Below are 18,454 nucleotides of genomic sequence, written 5' to 3'. Positions count from 1 at the left end.
TAGCGTATTCTAATCACTGGCACAACATGCTGGGTATCTTCTAAGTGAAATGCCAAACAAGTTCTTCTAAAAGAGGAGTTAGAGCGGATGCATGTCTGGTTGCCGGCCCCGATACTCTTCAAGGATGTCCTCCTCAGGAACTGGGCGAGGAATTTGTTTCCCGTCTCCGTGCCTTCCGAGTGACAACGTTAGTGGAAGGACTTATTTAAGTGATAAGGGGATTTAAAATTATTTTTTTATTTCATCACTTGTACACTAGTTACTTTCAGCATATTTTTTAAATTTAGTAAATTTTGAAATAAATTCACCTCTAAAGTGAACAGAACAAGTTTTTCCTACTCTCCAGCTGCTTGCGCAGTGTACTGGCCGGAACGGTTTGCGAGTGCGTTGCAAACGGAACCAGCGGAATCTGGTCGATTTCTCCAAATAGAGCTAACAATGTTTTCAAATCGATTACATCGATCATTTCCCTGGAAGCTGTGGGTAATTGGCTGTTAAACAAATTGATTTCACGGTAATTAAAAGCTGGTACTTACCGTTTGACAAATATGGATTCCAGGAATAGAAAAATCGGTCACTGCATTTCAAACGCTTGAACTCCAAACAAGTTGACTGTGCCACCAGGTTTGGCAGTTGGGATCCTGGTGGATTTTGATTTTCAAAAATTGAAAACAGCAGATCAATGTCCTCGGGTGTTTCGTAATATGCTTTGAGGACTGCTATCAACTGATTGAGGGGGGAAAAATAAATATAAAATGTAGGTGAAGATTGTTATATCGACTACTTACCTGAGGATCAAACATATCGTCTAAATCTTCGAAATATCTGTAACACTTTCTTGATTTTATTCCATTTAGTTTGTCCATGTAATGTTTGTAGGAAAGCAATGGGCATGTCCCGGCATCTCTACCTCTCTCCAAATCTAGACATGGCAGGCAGTGACCACGTACTCCGTCTTTCGAGTAGAAAACGTTCATGATCTACAATTGGGAGGATTGTTACATTGCTTTATGATTCTGACTTTTAGAAGCTTACGCTGTCTGACAATCCCACAGTTCGGATAGGATCATTCAGGACACCTGCAAGCGCATTTGAACACACAAAATTCTCATATTCCTCAAAAAATTCAAACAACGGCTTTTGATAAGCTCTTCCATTCGCTACGTAGGTTAAATTCTCAGGAATCCAAATATGCTGGAATCGACCAGGTCCGTTGATATACGATGACGACACGACAGACTCCAGCGTTGGATCATACTCGCAGTTGAAATTACATTGCTCGTAGAATGAACTGCCAAACAGAATCGGCAACAATTCTTCGTAGATTATACGCTGATAAACGCCAATCGTTAGGGCACGACACTTTTCGACAGCATTCTCCAGCAGATCGTCCTGGCCACATGTCATAACCTGATCGACGCAATAGTTGTGAAGTTGCGAGAACAATCCTCCCACTATCAGAAACTGCAGTGCAACGACATGCAATTTAGCTGTCTTCACAGATGCTCCACAGTGTCCCGTCTGCAACTTGCCATGCTTATCAAACTTTCCATCCCCGTACACATGGGACAGGTCCAAATAGCTGGTCGCGGTATTTCGCTTCCTCGAGTAAGTCACCTCGCAGAAATCATTCGCACTCTCGATAGGATTGAAGTTCAAACACTCCACCCCCTGGGGACCGTAATTCGGATCGGCCCGTGAAATCGCCAACGGTTCGGTCAGCGCCGATTTGTGCCGACTAACGCCACGGCCATCAGCTCGGCACCCGCGGAGTCCCTCCGTGGCCGTACGAACCCGTTTCATCACCCGGCCCAGCATGTCTCCGTTGATGAACTCACAGAAAAATACTCCGAACATGTTGAACAGGCCCGGTGGGGGGGCTTCCGCACCCACGTTGACGTTCAGCGCTCCCTGCACCTGGGCCATTAGCTCGCGATTTTCGGGCAACGCTCTGCCGGATGCACTTCGTCGGTCCTTGCCGATGTAGTCATCGTAGCATGGGGCCATTTCAGATTTTAGGGGACTTCCCGGTTGTCCCCACTCAGCGTGCTGCAGATTGTTGCAAATGCCGTTGTACGAGCGGTACCTGTGGCGGAGTGTGAATGTTACTTTTCGATGCAGGCGTGAAAACTTCATGAAATATGAACATAATAGACTAGGGGAGAGTGGGGAGACTTGATCCCCGGGGACACTTGATCCCAAGCCTGTATCTCGTCAGCATGTGGGTAAAACAATTAGCTTTGTTCTAGAAAGTTGTGCGGAATTGACTAAAATTCATTGTAGAAATCAAAGAAAAAAAATAAAAAATGTTTAGATTGCGTTACACACATATTTCTAAAAAGTGCTGCAAAAAACTTCCAAGAGATCTTTTTTCTTTGTTTTGATAAGTATTGAAAACACTCAAAAATTATTAAAAAAAATATTTTTTTTATAGATGACATGTTTGATTAACTTTTTAACTCCAAAACCCTTACGCATTTGACGTTAAATTTATCGTCATACTATTTTTACAATCAATTGTCTAAAAAAGTGCGTTTAGGGAGACTTGATCCCTGCATTTTTACAGTCACTGGAATCAGCCTCAAGATTAAATAATTGGGCTGGGTTTTCGTACATAGTTTCCTTTAGTATAGTTGTACATAACTTACTGCAGTTTGAAACATTTTTCAAAAGTTTTGTAAATAAAAATTACCAGCTTTTGTAAATATGCTGAATTCTGGACTAAAAAAGAAAATTTTAAGTTTTTAAATATTTTGCATGCTAAACTTGTTATATTTTGAACACAAACGTACAGGTTTAATGTGAAATTGCTGTAACTTATAGAAAATTAAAAGTTTGGATGAATAAGAAACATTGTGCTTGAGATTTCTTCAAAATGTGGAAAGGGGTATCAAATTACCCCCAACATTTTGAAAATGCTGGTTTAAAATATTTTTTTAAAACGCTTGGCATGATTCGAAGAGTTTATCTGGTGAAATACCCTTATCAGCCAAACATAGTTGAATGTTTAAGCTTTCAAATTTATGCAAAAAGTTCATAGTTTTGTGAGAAATTGACAGAGTTATGTGCGATACAAAAAAAAGGGATCAAGTCTCCCCACTCTCCCCTAATAATAAATTGTTCAGTTTATTGTGGGCTAACAAAGAACTCCCCGCGAACTCAAGAAAAAAGTTTTTTTTTCATACAGAGTTGTTAAGGACACCACATAGAATTTTAAAATAGTTGTGTTCAATAAATTTGAACAACTTTTTTTTTCATGCAATCATATTACACCTTAATAGAAGGTGACAGAGAGTAAGGGACCAACACGTGGACACTTTTTTTTTTAGATCTCGACCCCTCCCCCCCTTGTCGTGGACATTGGAGCGTGGTCAACCGCCAATCTCCTGTAAGTCACTTTTATTAATTTTGGATTTTAACCGAAACAACATATTTTTGTGTGTTTTGGTTATAAAATGTACCTTTTTCATTATATTTTTACATTCTTATTAGTCTTATTTAAACTCACAGGAGATCTCATACTTATTTTGAGGTCACATGGTAATATTGTAATTAAAAAGAATAATTATTTTTGGTTTTGTTTGCCAAAACAATTTATTGTATTTTTCATTATTTCAAATATGGATGCCAGACTTTTTTACACATGTTCAGCTCAATTATTTGAGCTTAAATTAAAATTTTTAAATACATTTAAATGTTTTACTGATTTTTACACAACAGACCCCGTGGCGCGGTGGTTAGCGGCTTCGGCTGCCGATCCCTCATGTGTGCTAAGGGGCCCGGGTTCGATTCCCGCCCATCTCCTCTGGGTGTTCTGTGTTTGTCCCGTTTAGTTAGTAAATTCAGTCTGAAAAGACGGTGTGATGTCTATTATTATTAACATTTATGCAATAACTAATAATTGCAACTTCAACTTTGTAGTTTCAATAAAAATAATATAGTCCAAATGGATGTAACAAAAGCCAAAGAAATAGAAACCCTGTGATTGTATTTAAACTGCAGATCTCAATAAGATAAAAAAATATCATGTGGACCATGTACTCACAACAAAAAAAAGTGAAAAAATAATGAAAACGGTACATTTTATAACCAAAACACACAAAAATATGTTGATTCGTTCAAAATCCAAAATTAATAAAAGTGACTTAAAGTTAAGCATAAGCATGCAGTTGCTACTCCGTTATTGACCAGGACCTCCAGAAGTTACATCCACGAGCCGTGGAAGATGAGTGGGTGCTATCTTTCCTCGCTTCGCAACTTCTCAAAGGCCCCTATCATGCTGATCAATACCGGCGCCGGCCACGACCAGTGGTAGAGTCACGGGGAAGTGGATGGCAATGTTAGTCCGATACTTGAGTGATAGAGACCGCCCAATCGACTGCTTCTCCGACAAAGTTTCACATGAGTTTTGAGGGGGTTAGTAGATGGGTATGAGGTCAGGATTCACGAGTGGCAGTGATGTGACCATGAGCATTTTGTTTATCGGTTGAATTTTTTAAATCTTAGGCAGCCGGCTGCGGAAAGATAAATTAGTGATGATTTAGAAAGTTTTTTTAATCGAACGCGTGCCAACCGAGCATAAGTGCTATGGGCTGGACTTATCAGTATATTTTTACTGTTTCTACAATTTAGATAACGCGAGCAAATTTCAAATCTCTTCGCAGCACACAATACACGACAAAAATGCGAAACAAAAGGCACACACAAAAAAATCACTTTTCACTCTGAATATTTTTACGACCACGCGCTCCCTTTGTCAATTATGCACTCTAATAAAAGTGACTTAAAGTTGAGCATAAACCCAACCAATTACACTTTTCTGCAGTGATTTGTATACTCAATGGGCCCAGAAACATTTCTCAAAAAAAATTCAACAAAATAACGATCTGAATATTAAAAACATTGCGGTTTTGTGAAACTTTTTTCTCTTATTTCCAATCAATTTGCGTGCTTCAGGAAAAGTGTTCCCTGTATCATTTCGCATAAGAAAATACATATATGATCTGAACCATTAGTCATGTCCATGTGGGCTTATAGCAGTAATACATTGAAATAGGCGAAATTATGTCCCATAGGAAATATGTTCAAAAACTTCAAACGAGGACAACCTAAATTTTCCCCGACCAAAAATTTTCGTTCACCCCGCAAATGAACGGGGATGTTCCATACTTTCATATGTGTATGATAGTGTGGTTGCTATTTAAAAATATTTCGTCGATGAGTCTAGAGCAACTATTTTCAAGATTTTTTTCAATTTTATAGGATTATTATTCACTAAAATCGCTTAAAATCGATGGATTCATAGGTATATCTATCAAATTTCTTCTGGATAAACCTTATGAGCTATGATTACCAAAAGGGTGTAATGACCAAATTCCTGGACAACTTACAAAAAAATCCGGCAATTCGGAAGTAATTTGCAACGAATAATGTAAGGATTTTGTAGAACTGTTTTGTGTTGAAATAATTTCTGACAATGAATTTAAATAGTTGCTTTTAAATGGAAAATATATTTATTTATAACTAGGCTGTTCCATATATTTTGCAAAGTCTCCCACCTTCAAAATCGGCCTGAAAAATCAGGGGGCAAAATATATTTATTCAAAAAACTTAAAAATGAGCAATTATCTACCAAAACCGGAAATGGATTTTATTTGTATTTTTTTATTTGACTTAAACTTTGTGGGGCCGTCCCTATGACCAAATAAGCTATTTTGTGTGATTGGTTCATCCATACAAGTCTCCATACAATTTTGGCTGCTGTCCATACAAAAATGCTATGTAAATATTCAAGCAGCTGTAACTTTTGAGTAAATTTTATGATCAAGTTGTAGGTATTGTTGAGGACTTTTGAGAAAAAAATAGGTACACGGAAAAAAAATAATCAGATTTTTTAATCAACTTTTTTTCACTAAAACTCAATTTCCCAAAATATGTAATTTTTGATTTTCGAGATTTTTTTTAGATGTTTTAGGGGACAAAAATCCGCAACTTTTGAACCATAGAGAAACATGGTCAAAAAATCTGCCGCCGAGTTATGATTTTTTGAAAAAAAATAGTGATTTTAGGAAATAATCGAAGTTTTATGCAAAAACAAGTTTGACATTATTTTTTAATGCAAAATAATTGAATTTGCAATCGAAAAGTACTTTACAGATTTTTTGATAAAGGGCTCCGTTTTCAAGATATAGCCACCGAAAGTTTGATTTTAGCGAAATATTTCCAGTTTTTCAATTTTAAAAAATAGTGACCATGAGTGACCGTTTCTAAAAATATTTTTTTTAAGTTCAGAAAATTTGCTATGAAATTGTCTAAGAGACATTGAAGATTGGACCTCGGGTTGCTGAGATAGAGCCGCTTTAAGAAAAAGAAACACGAAAATTGAAGTTTTAAAATCTCACCAAAACAACCCACTATTTTCTAATGACCATATCTCAGCAAATAATGGTCCGATTTTTAATTTTAATACATGAAAAATTCGTGAAATTTTCCGATCCTTTTGAAAAAAATATTTTTTTTAAATTAAGACTAGCATTTTTAAATGGGCGTAATATTCAATTTTTGGCCCCTTTTGTTTCTCTTTGGCTCAAAAGTTGCGGATTTTTGTCCCCTAAAACATATCAAAAAATCTTGAAAGTCAAAAAATATGTATTTTGGGAAATTGAGTTTTAGTGAAAAAAAGTTAACTAAAAAATCTGCAATTTTTTCCGTATACCTATGTTTTTTCTCAAAAGTCCTCAACAATACCTACAACTTTGCCGAAGACACCAAATTGATCAGAAAATTCACTCAAAAGTTACAGCTGTTTGAATATTTACATACCATTTTTGTATGGACAGCAGCCAAAATTGTATGGAGACTTGTATGGGTTAACCAATGACGCAAAATAGCTTACTTGATCATAGGGAAGGCCCCAACAAAGTTTAAGTCAAATCAAAAAATACAAAAAATAAAAATGGTCGAAAACGGCCGATTTCGTAGAGAGTTGCTCAAATGTATAAATTCAAATTTCCTAGCTCAAATCATTTTTGCCCTAGCTGATGGCATTTATTGTCTCCTAATTATATCAATAAATAAAAAAAAAACCCCAAAAAAGAGAGAGCAAAAAATAATTATTGACTGAAATTTACATTTTATTGAAACAACTTGTAAAATCGATTGTAAGTTTATTAGAACACATTGGATAACCCTTTTATGCATTAAAATAAAAAAAAACTCTTTAATCTTTCAAAAAAAATTGAATTTTGGGACCACAAATCGTAACAAAACGCTAAAGTTCATGGGAAAAAAAGTATTTGCATAAATTCATTGATATTTTGAGAACTTCTGTATGTAGTTTATTTGTAATGAAGTGTAAAGCATTTTGTGATTCTGTTTGAAATTTTGAAAATCAGGCCTTGGTTTATATGCCAACTAATCAAACCAATTTGATATTATTTTAATAATTTAAAGGGTAGGTCAGTTTAAACATTGAAAATCGGAACATAAAAAATCGTTAATCTATTTTTTAATGGTAGCGTCAACAGGAGCGACAGACCCAATCTTACACATGATGACGGTACTAAATTTTGTATACTCACGGATAGTTCGGATTACACTTGTAGAATTTTCTCCGTTTACACTGCTCTAACGAAAGAGACTGGTTGACAGAGCATCGACCTTCCAAGAAGTTTTTAACAGCACACGTTCCTTGGTACGATAACTCTTCCAGGAAAATTTCCGTTGTTCTCGTGTTTTTGACTGCAATCTCCCCGTCACTATCCAAAGCTTCGGTGAAAAACATTTCAAAATCAAACTCTCCCTCCTGAATGAGGTGGCATTTATCCCTAGCCTGAGCCGAATTATCCTCAAATTCTATGCTCGCCATGACCTGAGCCGTCCGTTCCAGCTCCGACCAAGCGTGAACCCTCGGACACTTGGAATATCCGGCACACCTAACCGGAAGTCCGCACTGTTTTTGGTAGCCATCATATTGCACTGGAAAATCTGGCAACCGCAATTGATCTGCAATTAACACACTAGATAATTACGATTTGCGAACACTTTTGATTCGTGAGCGGTACCATTAAGGGCTGCCACCAAAGAAATCACCAATGTAACGAGCAACACTAGCATGTTGTGACTGCTGCGGCTAACGACCATGTTCTTTCATTAGACTTGTTGGACCGGATTGTTAGGGCTTTGATTGTTTATACGGCAACGAACAATAGTAAACAAAACTTGATAAGACCATGCAGACCTGTTTTTAAATGGAAAATTGCACGTGCTTAGTTTTACAAATATTTTAGGAAACTTAATGGAGTAAGTCGTTTAAAAGATAACAAAATGCGTTGGGACAATTTATAAACACACACAAAGTGGAGTTGAAAATTTGGTTTAGTCGTTATTTTAGTTTTTTTTATACAAATAAAAATGCACAAAAAAAATAGGCAATGGCATTGGGCAGAAATTTTCGTCACTTCTCGTCTTACTTTTTGATTTTTTTTTTTAACCAATTAGCTCAATTTTAAAACATTACCTCTGAAAAGAGTGAAGTATTTTTGATTGAATTTAAATTATTTGAATAGCAACACATGGGCAGTAGGGTGCGCCACAAAAGCAAAAAGTTGAGCTAGATTAGATAGGCGGGCAGAATATCATAGTTTTATATCCCTAGAAGCTCTCGTGAAAATTTCAGCCAATTCGGTTAAGAATTCGAGGTGCCCACTCGATTTCAATTTTGTATTGGATTTTGGATCCGTTAGTATGGGGAAAACGACACTTTTTACACTTTATTGTCCTAAAATTCCAAAATTGAACCAAATAAAATTCTGTGCGAGCTGTTTATAGATTTTTTTTATGGGGAACAACTTTGTAGAACATCGCGAAACGATCTGAGCAGAACTGGCTTAGTTATAAGTGGTTTAAGTCAAGTGGTTTTTCCAGGGTTAACCTCAGGATTAAAGTATAGCCTTTTTATCAAAACGGTCACTATGATCAAAGAAACAAAACTGTCTGACAGGTGAAAAACTTGTTTTCATTTGTTGGAAACACAAACTAAATTCGTGTCGAAATTGAGGTAAGTGTCGATAATTTCCGGAGGATTTTCAACGTTTTGACCATCAGTTCCTTCCTTCCTTTCTTTCTAGCCACGGTTATCACAGCAGGAACTTATGGAAATGGAACAGAGTGCCAATTTAGGAGCGGGTTGGCAGTATGGCGGGAGAGGAGATTCGTTTGAAACCAACCTGGGCGAAGGTTAGCCAAGACAACCGGTTCGCGAATACCGTTGGGGGCAAACAGATCAAACCATCTCCACACAATATGGGATCCGTGGCCCAAACTCAGAAATGTAACTCGGACAAATTTAGAGAAAAATCAGTAGTCAGGCAACTTTCAACGGATGTTCAATATGACCAATACGAACCCGACCCGAAGCCTCGAACTAACCGTGACCAACATCGAAGAAGCTCACGGGAACGAAGCCGTGATGGAACCGTGCGTTAATGACAGCAATCCTGTTTCATTTCGGTTTAGAGTTAAATACTCTTATTGTATTTGAAACTAAAAAAGAAATAAATAATTTTTTTCTCAGGTTGTGGTCATTTTTTTTAACAAATAAATATATGCAGCTTTAACCTTTTTTAATAAATAAATCTTATGCGAGGGCTTTCCGTTTTGTATTTTGCCAATTTTTCTGGATAAACACATATTTTTTGCAAACTTAAGCAAACTGGGCCCAGATATCGACAAAATACAAAGCGTGACGCCATCGCATTGTAAAAGTTTAATTTTAACATCTGGATCAAGGGGAAAACCACTCTGCTCATTGCCCTCGAGTAGGCTGTGCCCTGAAGTTGCCCAAACGTGCCCGAAGGTGCCCGAGTGAGCCCTGAAGCCAAGAAAAAAACTGGACGGTGCGTAGCAACCGTGTTACTTTGTTTGTTTATAAAGTTTGAACAATTCTGTCAGTGTGGGATTCGCTTAGATTAAATTAATTTTCAGTTTTGATTCACTGGAATAATTCTAATGTTGTAAAGTTTGCTCACTTCTTTTTTGGTAAGAAGCATTTAGTAAGCTATAGAATGTCATTTGATCAGATCTTTGCTCTTCCAGGAAAAAACTGAAGGAAATAATTCTAAACAAACCACTAAGAAGTGGTCCCGCCCAGCTCATTTTGTTGATGCGTATTTCAGCGATGACCCGAAGCTGGTTCCAGAACTGAACAGTTCGTGGTCGAACGTGGCCGAAAAGCTGTGTTTCGACAAAATCACCATCAGTTCAATAAAATTTAACGAAACATAAAGAAAAACGTTTTTAATTAGAGATAAAAAGGACATTGGATGAGTTTTACTTGAAACAACAGGTTGATTTTTCACCTTTTTGTAATGTTCAAGTGATAAAATATTGCAATCATCGGGGTTACATCTATTCCAACAACAACCACATCGAAAGCTTCCAAATGTACATAAATCAACGATCTCTTATGGCGTCATCCATAAAGTATGTCACGCTAAAATCGGCCAAAATTGACCCCGCCCTTCCCCCTATGACACACTTTGTCACGCTGGCTCCGACTCCCCTCGAAAAGTACGTCACATGTTGTAGCCCCTCCCCCCCTCACAATCTTGTTTTTTTGTACAATTGTTTCATGATTTACTCTGTTTCTTGAAGCCTTGTATCGTATTTGATTTCTGACTAAAGTTTATCAAACATTATGCCCCCCCCTCTAGTCACACTATGTCACGCTATGAAACGATTGACTCATACAAAACTATATTTTACACCTTACACCTCTTTAGAACATAGTTTGTTTTTTTTTATTTTGTACAATTGAAATACATTATAAAATATTGAAAAAATCAAGCCTTTCCCAAAGCCGGATTTGATTATTTTTATATTTTGCTTCACCAAATTCATCCTAGGAACGAGTTTTTCTTTCGACATCTAGAAAACAAAAGTGGGTTGAATATTTATAAAGTTATGATTAAGGAGCTACTTTCCATCTCACTTGAAAACAATTGGTTTCTATGGCTGGCCTATAAATTGAATTTTTATTGGTTACAAATCAGTTTAATTGAGTGCATTTTCGCAACCAGAAACAATTCTTCGTAGCAGTTAAAATGTCAGAGAAAGAAACTTGATTACTTTGATATTTTGAAATATGTTTTTCAATTGTCAAAGTCAGAAAGAAAGGTGCCCGAGCTTGTGCCTGAAGGTGCCTGAAGGTGCCCAGACGTGCCCCAGAACGTGCCCGATGGTGCCCAGGGCACTTTGATCAGAGTGGTTTTCCCCTTGATCTGGATTAATTAAAAATCAAAAGAGCTGTAGCAGAAAAAAAATTACATGAGCTTTGCTTTTTTTTTTTTTTCTACAAAGTTGTTCCCCATAAAAAAATCTATAAACAGCTCGCACAGAATTTTATTTGGTTCAATTTTGGAATTTTAGGACAATAAAGTGTAAAAAGTGTCGTTTTCCCCATACTAACGGATCCAAAATCCAATACAAAATTGAAATCGAGTGGGCACCTCGAATTCTTAACCGAATTGGCTGAAATTTTCAGGAGAGCTTCTAGGGATATAAAACTATGATATTCTGCCCGCCTATCTAATCTAGCTCAACTTTTTGCTTTTGTGGCGCACCCTATTGGGCAGTCAAGATTGCAGTGAGGACAAGTGTTTTGAATATTAACACGTGACGCTCACATAGCGTTTGTTTCGCACACATGCGTTATGCATCAGTCGTTCGATAAAGCCATTCCAGGAACATCTTAGGGAAGCAAGAATCTCACGTATTTGAAAATTATGCGTAAAGAATTTTATTCATTTATGAGTAAAATCGTAACTGTTGGAATTACACAAAAACAGTGTGTGTCTTTAATTACCATTTGAAACTCTTGGAAATTTTGGAGTATACTTTTAGAGTTTTTAAATTTTCCTAGCTCAAAGCGTTTTCAAAAACACTCATTTTGTTTATTGGACCTCTTCAAAAAAATCTAGATTTCATCAATAATGTAACACCTTTCCATTCCACCTTCTTGAGCAACCCCTATAAAACGATAACGGCCAAGGTGTAGTAAAGATCTCTAATGTTTCGTATGCTTTCTTTTGACAAATTTCCCCCCATCACATCAAGCTTTCGTCATCCACTTAACCGCCACCAGTCGAAAAATTCCTCAACTGAACCGCAGCTGCCGGGGTCTAACAGAAATACATTATTCATAAAGCAGGTGTGCGGTGTGTTTCGCAAAAATGAATTTAATAAAAAAAATATAACTTTTTTCAATTTCAACAATTGCTGCAGCCGCCATCCCGTTTACGACTTTCGCAAAGCACCAAGTTGAACGGGGTGTTCTTAATGGCGTTTTTTTTTTCTGGGGACAAACCTTAGTGTTTCGATGCCTGATGGTGGAGGCGAACTTATTTGCCGGGTGCGAAAAAAATGTTTGGTTCGAGAACACAATAAAGCTTATTAAAAATGACTGCCCGTTGTTGATATCTCAAGCAATTAGTTTTTTACATTGTTACCTTCAATTAGATCATATCTATGAAAAAACTAAATAAAGCTTGTCAGGATATTGATAGGGTACAAAATTATGCTATGTTCTAAAAGGTTGTGTAGAATTAACTTATCGGTCATTATTAAACCCAAAAAAAAAATCAAATATTGTGAGACACATTTTGACACAAGGTTCTTGCTTTAAAAAAACAAATTTCACAACATTGCACGTGACTTTCGAACGAAAGAACATTTCGTTGCGCTTGCAATTTCAATCATGAAATTGATTGTAGCTCATATACCGAACAGGTTCATCACGAACACAATGGTAGATCCAATTCCGGTGATGACCATCGGCATCGCTCTCCATCCCAAAATCAACAACCCAGCACGTGCTTCCATATGAAAGGTAATTTCATAACGCTTTTGCCACCGTGCTGCAACACTCTTCAAATTGTGCTGTGTGTTTGGCCACAAAAGAGCCTATTTACCTGGTCAGTTTAGCAGCCGGCCACTACTACGTGATTGGCAAAGAGCTAGCTTGGTACACAACAAACAGGTGAGAAGTAATCTGGAGCGAAGAAATCACCTCACGTTCTAAATATCTTTTCATTCGTGGGAAGGTTTTGGACTAAGAAGCATGCATTACTTGCAGTAAACCCCGTTGGAACACTTGTGTGACAGTTTAGTAAAAATATAAAAATAAAAACATTTAAGCCAAACATTATTAATTGCTCCAAAATGGTTTCATTCATATTAAATCGAGCCCGGTTGTTGCAAGTAACTCATCGTCAATATTTTTATTTATGGTGTTACATACGTCGCAGTTACAGCTGGTGCACGCGTAACAACATTGATAGGGTACAGGCAACATGGCTTGTTTTTTGCTTAAATTTCATTTGGATGGATTTATATTCCATTTTATTTGCTGTGGAATTTCGAATTGATTTATGAGCACATGGACACACACATTCTCCATTTAAGAAGAATACAACGCATATTCATTGCATGTACAACAACAACAGCGAAAAAAATGCAGTCCGCGTTGTTTTCAAACGCGGCGAATAAAACAAATTTGAATTCAAATTAAGGTATTTCGCGTTATTTTTATTGTCCGGCACTTGGCCATTTGTTCCGTTCGATTGGCTGCGGCGTGAACATGGAGTGCGTTTTCGATTTGGTTGTCAATTTACTGTTCTAGCCATTCCCACGCGACAATGATTTCCGATTCGCCGGTCAAATTTTTAACTAACATATGAGATTTTTTACAAGGCCCTATGAACTTGTTGCGATCCAATTTTCATGTGATATCTGTGATTGATTCGTAGCTCGCTAGCATAGGAAAATATGAGGGTATATTTTTTAAAATTAGGGTGTCCATGGAAGTGTCTTTTCAACTGAGGAGACAATAATGAAAGAAGACATTTTAAAGTTTAATTCATAACCCGAAAAATTACCTTCAGAAAGATTTACAACATAGTCTGACTTTTTACATTTAAATTGTTCTAGGATTGGGTCCATAAATGCAATAATTTCCTAAGTTTACACTTATAAGATAAATTTAACACTGTTTAGAGGTAAAGTTAAAACTTTTTGTCACGAAATTTGTCCATTTTTATTGTTCAAACATTAGTTTTGAACAGTGTAGGGTAATGTAAATGTTTGAATTAAAAAATCATATAAAAATGAGGATGGGATAATCCATAAACCACGTGGGCAATTATTTTGGATATCACAACTAAATTTCCCTAAAACATGTATTTTTGTTTATTTTCGAGATTTTTTGATATGTTTTAAATTTTTTAATGTAAAACTGAATTTTCAATCGAAAGGTACTTTACATTTTTTTGTTTAGGGCCCCGTTTTCAAGATATAGCCACCGAGAGTTGGGTTTCAACGAAATATTTGCAGTTTTTTTTTCAAAAAGTTCAAAAAAAATTGCTATAAAATTGTATAAGAGACATTTAAAAGTGGACCTCTGGTTGCTGAAATACAGCGGCTTAAATAAAAATAAACAGGAAAATTGGAAAATCATCGAAACAATCCTCCATTTTCTAATGTCGATATCTCCGCAACTGATGGTCCGATTTTCAATGTTAAAATATGAAACATTCGTGAAATTTTCCGATTTTTTCGGAAACATTTTTTTATTATTTTTTTCATTTATTTTTAAATCAAGACTAACATTTTAAAATGGCTTAATATTGAATGTTTGGACCTTTTGAAATGATACACTCAGCAATCAAAAGCCCAAAATGTCTCTTAGACAATTTTATATCAAATTTCAAAAAACTGCAAATATTTCGCTGAAATCCAACTTTCGGTGGCTAATAAAAAAAAATGTAAAGTACTTTTCGATTGAAAATTGATTGTGTTTTGTTTATTCAAAGTCAAACATTGAAACTTATTTGTCTTGTCAACGTGCGACAAGATAGTACGACAACGTTGAAATGTAATACCATATTAAGCTCTTTGCTTCAAAATATTAAAGATAGTTTTTTACTGCCTTTTAAAGAAAAAATAATTCAGTTTCTCATAATTCAAAAATACTGAACAAAGCAAAAGCTCCCCTCCCAGAAATATTTTCTAATTGCTGAGAAAATGTTCCACAAATTTTTATTTTTACATTAGGTCTTTTTCCGTACTTGCAGAATTGCAGAATTTCTGCAGAATTCTTCAGCAAACATAAGTCACTTTTTTGTAGCACTTTCCCGTACTTTTCAGCACGCTCTCTTCATCTCTCTCTCTCTTTTGCAGAAGTTCTGCAAGGAGAGAAGCGGCAAAACTTTTGCCTGGGTAGCACGTTCCAGTACTTTTTCTGCAATATTGTACACAGTTGAGTGTGTTTACTCAAATTGGGTATTAAAGTTTTTCATGTATTTCAAAATATAAAAAAAGGATAATTGAATGAAGTTAACCTCTAGAACGGGGGCAGCACAAAATTTTATTTAAAAAAATCAAGGATATATTATTTATTGAGTTACTAGAAATCAATTATGAAAAGGTAAAAATTATATATTAGAAACAACACAAAATTTTTATATGAAGTAGATAATTTTACAAATGTGAGTGGCAGGTACTGCCACTGCCATCTGACTTAAAAATGACAAACAAAGGTTTTATATAGAAGGGACCATAAATACATGTTTTAATAGCATAATCTTGCAAACGATTACTCGGGATAACATAAATAAATTATGACTGGATGTCACATGAAAGAACAATAGTGATGCAGCAAAATTGACAAATTTTAAAAAATAATCACAAACTCAAAAAAAATTAAACACGTTAATTAAGAAATGTGGAAATGAAAAAATTTATAAATAAAAATATAAAAAATAATATTTCAAATTGAGAAACATTAAAAAAATTAGATATTTGAAAAATTTAAAAATGCAAATATTTATAACAGAAAAAAAAAATAAATCACAAATTCAAAGCTTGCGGAATTGAAATAATTAAAAACTTTTTGTTTCAAAATGTTCAAAATTTTAAAAAATCAAAATTAAAAAATTTAAAGTTGAAGAAAAATCGAAATAAAAAAACAACAATTTTGATATTTATGAGTTCAAAACACCAAAAATTCAAAAGCTACAGTAAAAAATAATAATATAGAAAATTCAAGAAATTGTAATTCGAAAATAATTAAAATAAAAAAAAAATAAAAAATTTCAAAACTAAAATATAAAAAAAAATACAAACAGTCAAAATTCCCAATTTCTAAATCCTCTAAATTTGAGTTTCTAACCTAAAATATGACTCCAAAAAATGTGTTTTTTTTTATGATTCAAAATGGCACAGAAATTAAAAGTTCTTGAATTCAAGAATTTAAGAATTCAACAATTTAAGAATTCAGGAATTTAAAAATTTAATAGTTTCAGAGTTTGAGAATTTCGTCAAAATTACATTTTTTGTGGTTTATATAAGAATACAAATTGGTAGCACCGTTGAAGGTACAATTATTTTTTTGCCAATTAAATTTACCTATTATTTAAAAAAACATATTTAGTATATTCCGAGGTATATTAAAAAACTAACTTAATCCACCTATGTGGTTGTTGCCTTCCTCACTTTTCACCAACATTTGGTGATATGATGGGTTTGGACACAATTTCTATCTATCTTCTATCTATATATATAAAAAATTTCGACGGTTTTGTTCGAACGCGAATCAATTCAACACGGAACGTCGGATCGAGGTGATATTTGTTGCGTTGGGTTCGTATAAGTCCAAGATAGGTTCTTACGCCAAAAAGTTATAACTTTGGCCACTCTGGAACCGATTCCGGAAAATCTGCAGATTATATGGAGAAAGTTACGTAAAATCAAATTTAGATCACAGGAGGCTGAAGAAGCAAAAACGTTAAAAACGTCAACAAACGAAAAAAAGGCAGAACGAAGTTTTCGGGTAAGGCTTGTTTCTCAATAAAGAAATACACAAATCGACGGTAACATTTCAAAAGGCATCATGTACATTTTGACACTTTCTGAGTTATTGCATATTCTGCAAGTACTCCTAATAAGCTACCTCTCCACCAAAAATGAGCAAATGTTACTTCAGTAAAGTCTGTTAAATCATGATTTTAAATAAAGTAACATAAACAAAATCTCTGCCATCAGCAGTCCCTGTTTATATAGCCCTGTCAACCTGTCAAACAAAAGACTACATGAACCTCGTGACGAAAAAAAAGCAACATGAACAAAGCGCCATGTACATTCGGCGAAGAAAAACGAATCATAACAAAGCGTCCCCCTCAATGACAGCAGGGTGATATAGACGTTGGTGATTTCAAAAGAAGTTATGTTTGTTTTTCTCAAATAAAATTACGGAAATAATGTTTTATTGAATTTGGATGATCAAGTATCAATAAAAGCAACGTTTTTCATCGTTTGTTATCATTAGAACATCTTATTTTGCTTTTATATTAAAATGGGAATTGAAAATGGATGTTCAACATTCAAATGCGTTTTTCTCAAAACGCATGGTTTGTACATGACGCTTTTTGAAATGTTGGCGTCGAAATGTTACTTAAGCGGTCATAACTTGAGACTGAGCGTAGTCAGATCTTCAATGTTTTGGACTCATTAGAAAGTTCTTTTGATTACATAACCAACGATGGGTCGGATGATGGATCCGGACATTGTTTACATGCATTTAAGTGAGATCCGGCATCAAAAAAGTACATAAATATCACTTAAGTGATCATAACTTGAGACAGGGTTGCCAGATCTTCAATGTATTGGACTCATTGGAAAGGTCTTTCGATTACCTATCCAACGATGGGTTGGATGATGGATCCGGACATAGTTTACATACATTTAAGTGAGATCCGGCTTCAAAAAAGTATATAAATATCACTTAAGTGGTCATAACTTGAGACAGGGTTGCCAGATCTTCAATGTTTTGGACTCATTGGAAAGGTCTTTTGATGATCTATCCAACGATGGGTTGGATAGTGGAGCCGGACATAGTTTACATACATTTAATTGAGATCCGGCATCAAAAAAGTACATAAATATCACTTAAGTGGTCATAACTCGAGACAGGGTTGCCAGATCTTCAATGTATTGGACTCATTGGAAAATCTTTTGATTACCTATCCAACGATGCGTTGAGATGATGGATCCGGACATAGTTTACATACATTTAAGTGAGATCCGGCTTCAAAAAAGTACATAAATATCACTTATGTGGTCATAACTCGAGACAGGGTTGCCAGATCTTCAATGTTTTGGATTCATTGGAAAGGTCTTTTGATGATCTATCCAACGATGGGTTGGATGATGGATCCGGATATAGTTTACATACATTTAAGTGAGATCCGGCTTCAAAAAAGTACATAAATATCACTTATGTGGTCATAACTCGAGACAGGGTTGCCAGATCTTCAATGTTTTGGATTCATTGGAAAGGTCTTTTGATGATCTATCCAACGATGGGTTGGATGATGGATCCGGATATAGTTTACATACATTT

The 18,454-nt window shown here is 35.4% G+C and overlaps 1 protein-coding gene and 1 long non-coding RNA gene across 2 annotated transcripts; one reads left to right on the top strand and one right to left on the bottom strand.

The window, feature by feature from the left end:
* Nucleotides 1-310: 310 nt before the first annotated feature.
* LOC6041575 (chorion peroxidase) lies at nucleotides 311-8,142 on the bottom strand. The gene is made up of 6 exons (XM_038260866.1): nucleotides 8,064-8,142; nucleotides 7,581-8,004; nucleotides 1,036-2,086; nucleotides 789-980; nucleotides 537-726; nucleotides 311-477 (listed from the first exon to the last, which is right to left on the bottom strand). Exons 1-6 carry the CDS (start codon nucleotides 8,140-8,142, stop codon nucleotides 311-313), a joined length of 2,103 nt encoding a protein of 700 aa, XP_038116794.1.
* Nucleotides 8,143-8,675: 533 nt separating this feature from the next.
* Nucleotides 8,676-9,304, top strand: LOC119770496. The gene is made up of 2 exons (XR_005278855.1): nucleotides 8,676-9,058; nucleotides 9,129-9,304. It is a non-coding gene; the product is annotated as an uncharacterized LOC119770496 (long non-coding RNA).
* Nucleotides 9,305-18,454: the final 9,150 nt, after the last annotated feature.

Source organism: Culex quinquefasciatus, chromosome 3 (genome assembly GCF_015732765.1).
Source record: "Culex quinquefasciatus strain JHB chromosome 3, VPISU_Cqui_1.0_pri_paternal, whole genome shotgun sequence".
In the NCBI taxonomy this organism is placed as follows: Eukaryota; Metazoa; Arthropoda; class Insecta; order Diptera; family Culicidae; genus Culex; species Culex quinquefasciatus.
This window is presented reverse-complemented; position numbering and strand designations above follow the sequence as displayed.